This window comes from Ursus arctos, unplaced genomic scaffold (assembly GCF_023065955.2).
Source record: "Ursus arctos isolate Adak ecotype North America unplaced genomic scaffold, UrsArc2.0 scaffold_23, whole genome shotgun sequence".
Lineage (NCBI taxonomy): Eukaryota > Metazoa > Chordata > Mammalia > Carnivora > Ursidae > Ursus > Ursus arctos.
This window is the reverse complement of record NW_026622908.1, coordinates 35269572-35278606: the sequence shown is the minus strand read 5'-3', so window position 1 is coordinate 35278606 and position 9035 is coordinate 35269572. Positions and strand designations below refer to the sequence as shown.

General features: G+C 34.5%; 1 protein-coding gene across 1 annotated transcript; it reads left to right on the top strand.

The window, feature by feature from the left end:
• Window positions 1–5223: 5223 nt before the first annotated feature.
• Window positions 5224–8053, top strand: LOC113246508 (olfactory receptor 5G3-like). The gene is made up of 2 exons (XM_026487105.2): window positions 5224–5378; window positions 7089–8053. Exon 2 carries the CDS (start codon window positions 7103–7105, stop codon window positions 8051–8053), a length of 951 nt encoding a protein of 316 aa, XP_026342890.1. The 5' UTR covers window positions 5224–5378; window positions 7089–7102.
• The last annotated feature ends 982 nt before the right edge of the window (window positions 8054–9035 follow it).

Below are 9035 nucleotides of genomic sequence, written 5' to 3'. Positions count from 1 at the left end.
TTATTGATATGCTTGAGTTTAAATCTACCATCTTGCTTTTTGTTTTCCTGTTGTCCCATCTGTTTTTTGTTTTTGTTTTTTTTTTGGTCCCATCTGTTTTTTATTCTATTTGCTTCATTTTCTCGAATCAGTCTTTGGTTGAAAACTGCTCCCAGGGAGTCTTAATTTTTGGGGGGCACTTCTGGCTTGCTGAGTAGTAGAAAAGTAGTAGGAAGAGAAATCCTCAGATAAAGAAATGGAGGTGGTGACAGTGAAAGTTGGCTGGTAAGCGCGGAGCACAACAGAGTCTGCCACACTACCCAGTGTAATGGAGGGAAGCAGTGTACACACCACACTTTCTGAAGTGCCTGAAGTTCATTCGGAGTTATGATTTTAAGCCTCTTTCTTCCTGGCTAGTAATTGGAGAAGCAATTCCATGATGTAGTAGGGGTGCCCAATGAGTAAGTGGCCAAGGCTCATTTTAAATTAGTGTTTCTAGGTCAGGAGAAACTACAAATATGACTCGAGTAAATAGCTGGGAATATTAGGATAAGGTATTATATTTTATTTATCAAGGTAGCAGTATCAGCTTTATAACTGTACCTCTTGGCTTTATCCCAGGGATTAAATGGTGGGCACAAGAGGGATTATGCAGTAGTGAATTGAAGATGGTGGGACAAGGTGGGACATCAACAATCAGAAGCCACTTCAAGCTAGGACTATCTCTATCAACACTTGTATGATTTGTGTTGAAATACATGTACATTTTCTAAAGAAGTAAATTTTTTGCTTTACGGCTGGTGGCTTACATTTTACATTTATTTATGGACAACTTTAGGAAGACAGTTAAATTATGAGGTATACAGGTAAAGACATGGATAAAATAGTAGATTTGGATGTAATTCCTTAGTCAGTTCGTACATGCAATACAAACTTTTCATATTCTTTTTTAAATTAATGAAATATGAATGTCTATATACAGCTAATGAATCATTGAACATTATATCAAAAACTAATGATGTACTTATACCTTGGCTAATTGAATTTAAGTATTCCTCCCCAAATAATTTCAAAGGTTTGTTATTTTCCACTTTTAAAGTATGATTGTGAGTAGTGCAAAATTTACATTGCATAATGAAAATATAAATAAATGTAAATTTCCCATCCATTCCAGTTTCCTATCAAGAGATTTCTTATCAAGAGATTTTTCTCTGCATAGAAAAGCATGCATATTTGTACATATGTGCGCACTTTTACAAATAATGTAAAGGAAAGTTTACCTTATACACATCTCTACACTTGGCTTATTTATTGATTTATTTTATTGAATGAATCTGACATATAGTGTATAAGTTTAAGATGTACATTCTGTTAACCTGATACATTTATATATTGTAATATGATTGCCATTTCAGTGTTATTTATCATTTTACATAATTATAGTATAGCATTTTATCTATATTCATTATACTATGCATGAATAAAATAGTAGTCCATCCATGTTGTTGGATATGTCAGGATATTCTCTTTCCTCATGGCTGAATAATGTTCCATTGTGTACATATGCCACATTTTTTAAAAGAACTAATCAATTAATTAATTTAGAGAGAGCATGAGCAGGGGGAGGCCCAGAGGCAGAGGGAGAGAGAGAATCCTCAAGCAGACCCCCCACTGAGCAAAGAGCCCTATGCTGGACTTGAGCCCAGGACCAAGAGGTCATGACCTGAGCAGAAATCAAGAGTTGGCCGCTTAACTGACTGAGCCACCCAGGAGCCCCTACACCACATCTTTTTATCCATTTGTCTCTTAATGGTTAATTAGGTGTTTCTATACCTATTTTAGCTATTGTGAATAATGCTGCAATGAACATGGGAGTACAGATATCTCCTCAAAACTGTTTTCATTTCCTTTAGGTAGCTACACAGAAGTGGAATTGCTGGATTGTATGGTTTTTTGATGGACTCTTGGGGATTTTCTAAATATAAAAGCATTTAATCAGCAAAAAGTGACCATTTTATTTCTTCCATTCCAGTTTGGATGCCTTTTATTTCTTTTTCTTGTCTAATTACTATAGCTAGGACTTCTAGTACTATGTTGAGTAAAGGTGGTGAGAGTGTGCAATGTTGTCTTGTTCATGATCTTAGTGGAAAAACTTTCCTATTTCTTCATTGAGTATAATGTTAGCTGTAGGTTTGTCATATATGGTCTTCATTATGTTAATGTATGTTCCTTCTATACCCAATCTGTTAAGAGTTTTTAATTTGAAAAGATGTTGTATTTTATGAAATGTGTCTTTCTGTGTTTATTGAGATGATGTGATTTTGCTCCTTGACTTTTTAAGTTGAATATTGTATATGTAATTGTGTCACTTCAAAACACATTGCTCTAACTCATTTAAAAAACTATTTAACCTGTCAAATATTGATAAAAAGTTATTTCTAATCTTTTGCTATTTTAACAAATGCTGCAATAATATATAGGTTTATGTTAGCTGTACACTCCATTCTTAAAGCTTTCTTCTTTTAATATTTCTTTTAAAAATATTTTACTTTATAGTATGACTTTGGATGTTTTAAGGCATGTGTAACATATGTGCATTTCTTCTGGTAATCTGAAGGTGGTATAATTTATTTTTATAATTTCTGATGTTAACCTTTAGAATTTAGATGTTATTCTAAAATTCTGTTATAGGTGTTATTCTATAAATTCTGATGTTAACCTTTAGAACAGAGAGACTTAAAAATATAATGAACTATTTCTTGAATTATTGCTTTAAAACTATATCAGTACAAAAGATGTTAATATTAATTAGTTAATATTAGACTTTTCTTACATTTATATTTTTTATTTTCCTTCCATAAGCTGATTTTGATAGGTTGTTATCCTTTCTTTTTTTTTTTTTTTTTAGGATTTTATCCATTTATTTGACAGAGAGAGAGAGACAGCCAGTGAGAGAGGGAACACAAGCAGGGGGAGTGGGAGAGGAAGAAGCAGGCTCCCAGCTGAGGAGCCCCATGTGGGGCTCAATCCCAGGACTCTGGGATCATGCCCTGGGTCGAAGGCAGATGCTTAACGACTGAACCACCCAGGCGCCCTGAAAGATTGTTATCCTTAACACTCCTAGTGGCAAATTTCCTCTGTCTTAGACTATACCTACATAAAATACTGTATTTATAACATTTAATCAGTATTTAATAACTCTCTACACTGAGAGGAGGAGATTGGTAGGCAAGAGAACCTATAAAACTCCATCTTCTTTCATGTTTGTGTTAATTATGTTACCATATTATTATTGGTCATATTAATATCACTATTGATTATATTACTATTGTCATATCACCATTTCCTATAATCCCCACAGTTTTCTAATCTTGGTCCATGTATAAGATTATTCACTCTAATGTAGGGTGGAAGGAAACTGCTGAGCATTTTTAGAATGATTAGACTTTTTTCCTCTTAAGGAAAAGAAAAAAAAAAAGTCTAACCATTTACCAGAATTTTATGTTTTTTCCTTAAGACATATTGTGTGCTTTTACTGATTAAATACAGATCATCTGATATTTTACTAAGTTTTTAGCATACAACATCTCTCTTCTTCAGAGATACCAATTATTTGTATGTCAGATCTTCCTTTATTCCTTGGTAATCATTTTTTTCTATGAATATTTTGAAGTTGTGGTTTATTTTTAAATTTTATCTTTTTAACCTTCTCAAATACCTTCCATTATTGTTTTAAGGAGTTTCTATATTACTTTTTTGTTTTGTTTCATGTGCTGACAGTTTTAATATAATTTCTTTCCTGGGATCAGCCAGCTTACTTCCTATTACCTGATGTAAATTTTTTCTTTCTTCAATGATGCTATTCCACATAATGAATATTTTTAATTTTAAAAATGTATTAAAGAATTTTCTATAATTTTTTCCTGTTAATAGAATGATTTTTCTTATTATTTTCCTTTCCCTTTTTAGGTATAATAAAATGTCAATAAAATCTGTTTTTGTTGTTTTTCTTATGTTTTTAAATGGTTTTAAGAAGAATTTTTCTGCCATCCATAATCAAAGGTATGTAACATAATTTTAATTACTAAATATATACCATTATGAAGGATAAACTTGGGGGGGTTTACTTTCCAGTAAGTCAAGAAATACTGACACAACACCAATTATTGACAACCTTCTGAGATAGATAGTTAAAATGAGCTACCAATAAAATACTATAGGGGTTGAATAGAAGGGGATATCAACTCTTCTTTCAACAATAAGGTTCTCAGAGAAGGTGGTGATTGCATTAGTTTAATCCGTGTCATCAGACTCTACATTTGTTTCTTTCTTGAGTGTGACCCTTCCATCCCAAACAGCTTCCTTGCTTCTGCTCCTATTTCTATGGATCTCCTTAGCACTGCCTGGAATACCTTTCCTTTAACTTCGGTCTATCTAAATTTTATTTATTTTTCTAGAGAAATTCCTTCCTTGAGTGTTTTCTCCTCTATTCCAGTTTTATAGTAATCTATCCTTTCTTTGGAGTCAAGGGACTGTGCTTTTTTTTTTTTTTTTTTTTTTTTTTTGCCTAGATATAAACAAAGAAACAAACAAAAAACTGCTTTTATTTTAATGTCTAAGTATTGTGTCCTTAACTATGCTATAAATCCCTAATAATAATACATAACATTAATGAGCACGGATTCTGTGCTGGACACTCATTAAGTAGTTTAAATGTATCACTTCATTAAGTCCTTCCAAGATCTCTGTGAACTAGACGCTGTTGTCTTCTTTAGTTTAGAGATTCAGAGAACAAGGCACAGAGAGACTTAAAAATGTGCTTAAAGTGACCCAAGCAGTAAAGCTGTGGAATTGAGGTTAACACCAGGGGCTGTTTCTCCAGAATCCAGGCAGCAAACTACTTCCTCCAAACTGGTCCTGGGTGCTCAATGCATCACTCCCCACTGATGGAAAAGAGAGCTCTTTTCGGCAAGAAGGATCCCAAAGTGGGGGAAAAACCCCATTGTTTTCTTAGGAATCCTCTCTTTGAGAAAAGAAACAGTTATGAAATAGTACTTGGTCCAAGTGCCACTGCAGTTATTTTAATTTTGTCTCTGTGGGTGTAAACTCTTGAGGTTTTAGTTCTTTGGGGACCTGGCCTTAAACTATTGAAAACTCCTGAGAACTACTGAAATCTCCTTATGCTGTGCAGTGCGTGTATTCATATGCGGGTCAAAAAACATCTTTGTACTTGCAGGCTCTTCAAGACGGACATTTGTCTTCTTCGCCAAGTATTTAGAAAGTCATACCTCTTGGAAGAGGTTACCACCATGAAGGAAGTTGAGTGTTCCCTTCTTCTAGAAAATGATCATTTCCTCTGTAGCAGTTAAAGGAGCTACATGAAGGGTATCCTTAAAGAAGTAAGTACGTTGCATTTTGGAAAATAGGAAGTTTTTGAAATTTGGTGGAGAAACCTCATGATGAGCTTAAATGTCAGGAAAATCAACCTCCTTAGCTCGGGCTCTCTAAAGAGAGACCAAACAGCTGGTTTGGTGTGAGTTTTTAAAATTGAATTTCCTATTTATTTCTTTAAATATAGAGATACGACAATGTCTATGAGGATTTCTAAGGTCACAGAATGGAGGTGTGAAAGGGGCATACAGATTAACCTCCTTGTCTCAGAATAGCTTACATTCAAATAAAGAATAAAGAAAGAAAGAAAAGAGAGGGAAGAAGGAAGGAAAGAAAGAAGGAAGGAAGGAAGGAAGGAAGGAAGGAAAGAAAGAAAGAAAGAAAGAAAGAAAGAAAGAAAGAAAGAAAGAAAAGAAAGGAGGAAAAGAAAGAAAAGAGAGAGATTGGATCAAAAATAGAAGGAAGCTGTCTATTCTACCTTCTAATTCCCACATGCTTATATTAGTGTTTTTGGACTGGCATAATGCCCTGGCTGATGCTAACATAAGCCTAGAATCACCTTTGTGACTGTTGAAATCATACTTTATATAGCATTGAGCAAATAATTATTAAAATGCTAAAAGAATCAAATTGAATGGATACAGTCACTGTTTATATCATGTATCAAGCTTCACAAAAAATTATTGAATAATAGAAGTAGTATATTGTTTTTATTTTATTTAAAGATGACATTAATTGAAAAGATAATAAATGTTATTTAAAACAAGATTTTTCATATAAATTTTCCTGCATAGTGATTGTCTCCTTGGAAACCATTTGATTTCTTCTTCCTGAACTAATGAGACAGAAAGTAAAATTGTCTTCATAGGGCTCCCTGTACAAATCATTCCCCATTTGATATTTTACACATTAGTATAATTGATATTGCCTGACAGATGTCAGGATAAGTGCCTTAAAAGAAGTTTGTATAATGTACAGGGAATCACATAAAATAATAATATGTTATTTTGGTGCAAACAGATGCTTATTTTTCTATACAATTGTCATGGCATTTCCATTTTGCTGTCCAAAATTTGCCAGATACCTTGTTCTTACACATAAGACCTCTCCATTTCTTCCATGACATCATATTCTTGTATAGGAGTAACTGCTTCACTAATTGTGTGCATGATCCTTTCCACATCCTGTTATCAGTGCAAGCAGAGAGTAGACTGATAAACACATCTATGAATTGTGTCTTAATAACATTCGAGTGGTACTGATTCTTCAGTGAGAACAGGAACTCCCTTGCTTAGTTCTTTCCCAGATGTCTAATGTAGGCATCTATCATATTGGTGAGATTTTACAGTATTTCCAGTAAAGGTATTCCTAAGTGAGTTATTATCTCATAACACAATAAGATGAAATGTGGAGAGTAATTCCCATTTCAAATGCAATTTTATACCTTGCAGAACTTTAGATGATATAGTTGGACTCCACTTTTTATGGGAGAGTACTGAATCCAAAGAGATGAAGGGTGAATCATCCAAGTTCACACAGTATTTTTGCACAACTCCTAGACCTAATACATGGACATACTGTCTTCAAGTTCAACAATATGTCAATAATTCTCTACTATAGATCTGTTTAGGATAATATGTTATTGGCTTAAAATATTATTTGTAACTGTTGATGATTGATTTTTTTAAAATAAAAATTACTTTTCCTTCTTGTAACAGATTACAACTGATCAATGGAAGATAAGAATCAGACACAAGTGACTGAATTTCTTTTCTTGGGCCTCACAGATCATGTCCATCAGCAGATTGTCCTCTTTGTCATGCTTCTGTCTGTCTATCTTGTCACCCTCGTGGGTAACACAGGGATCATCGTTCTCATATGGACCGATCCAAGACTCCACACCCCTATGTACTTTTTTCTCAGCCACTTGTCCTTTGTAGATATTTGTTCCTCTTCTTCCATTGCCCCCAAGATGCTGTGTGATATCTTCGCAGAGAAAAAAGACATCTCTTTCACGGGTTGTGCCACACAGATGTGGTTCTTTGGTCTTTTTGTGGCAACTGAATGTTTCCTCCTGGCTTCCATGGCATATGACCGGTATATGGCCATCTGTAAGCCTTTGCTGTATACACTTGTTATGTCCCAAAGTGTCTGTGTGCAGCTGGTGGTAGGGCCTTATGCCATGGCTCTTATAAGCACAACGACTCATACAATCCTCACTTTCCGTTTACCCTTCTGTGGTCCAAATATCATCAATCACTTCTTCTGTGACATTTCTCCACTGCTTTCCCTAGCATGTGCTGACACATGGATCAATAAGTTAGCGCTGTACATCATGGCTGGAATAATTGGCGTGCTCAGTGGTCTGATCATCATGGTCTCCTATGTTTGCATCCTGGCTGCCATCTTGAAGATCCAGACTGCTGATGGGAGGCAGAAAGCTTTCTCCACTTGCTCTTCTCATCTGGCAGTTGTCTCCATCCTGTATGGGACTCTTTTCTTTATCTATGTTCGTCCTGGCTCAACTTCCTCCCTGGATATCAATAAAGTGATTTCTCTATTTTATACTGTGGTAATCCCCATGTTGAACCCCCTCATCTATAGCCTGAGGAACAAGGAGGTGAAAAATGCATTCAGGAGGAAGTTTGAAAGGAAAAATTCTCTAATGGTTTTGGTAAAATAGAATTTTGTTGTGTTATACCATAGATGTTGGTACAGACTGTATAGGAAAATCATCCCTGAAGTGGAAAATCAGAAACTGCATGTGAGTCTGTGCTCTGCCAGCTCATAGATGATTTGAAAAATAGAGTAGTTCTTAAATATTTTTCTGCCCTGTCTTGTTGTCTATGACATGATGAGACTTTCAAAATAATATAGAGATGGATTGAGGACATAAATGTGAAAATATCGTGGAAGAACACTTAGGTGAATATTTGTACAATCATGTATGCTTGAATATTATTTAATCCAGACAAGAAAACCAAAAGTTGTAATCAAAAGTTCAGAGTATACAAACAATATTACGGGGGAAATAATAAAACAACAGAAAATGTTTGTGCACATGTTCCAAACAATGAAGTAGTATCCCTGATGATGAAAGAACAGCCTAAAATTCAATGAAAAATAAAAGAGATAAATGGGCAAACGAATGAACAAGCAATTCACAGAAATGGGGATCCATATGACAAGATCGTATGGGAAAAAGTTCACTATCATTACTGGTCAAGGAAACGAAAGGAAATTAATATGCTAATGCAATGCCTTTCCATGTAGATGGAATATTGTTAGTTTCCCATGATGGTGAAGTTCCTATATGTCCACGTTCACTCTTACTTCCTGCTAATAGTGTGACTACTCCATTTTCACAAAGAATCTGGTAGTTTCCAGATAAGATGATAAATTTATATGGCATCTGATCTAGAAATCCCTTCTTTAGAAATCTAGTTGACAGAAATATAAATGCCAATGAGTAAGATTACTCATATTTCAGCATTTTGTGTGGAAAGTAAAAGAAAAGAAATAGAGTGTATATCCACCATTATAAGAAAAGTCAGTTTTGTGTGCATGCATGTGAAATGTACAGCGAATGAGAAGACTAGATTAGGTAATTATGGATTGACCTGGAGTTTATATGCAGTCACTGTTAGGTGAAAAAAAAAATCAAG

What these genes read in the sequence shown, in the direction of transcription:
- LOC113246508 (XM_026487105.2), top strand. Translation starts at nt 7,103, where the DNA reads ATGGAAGATAAGAATCAGACACAAGTGACTGAATTTCTTTTCTTGGGC.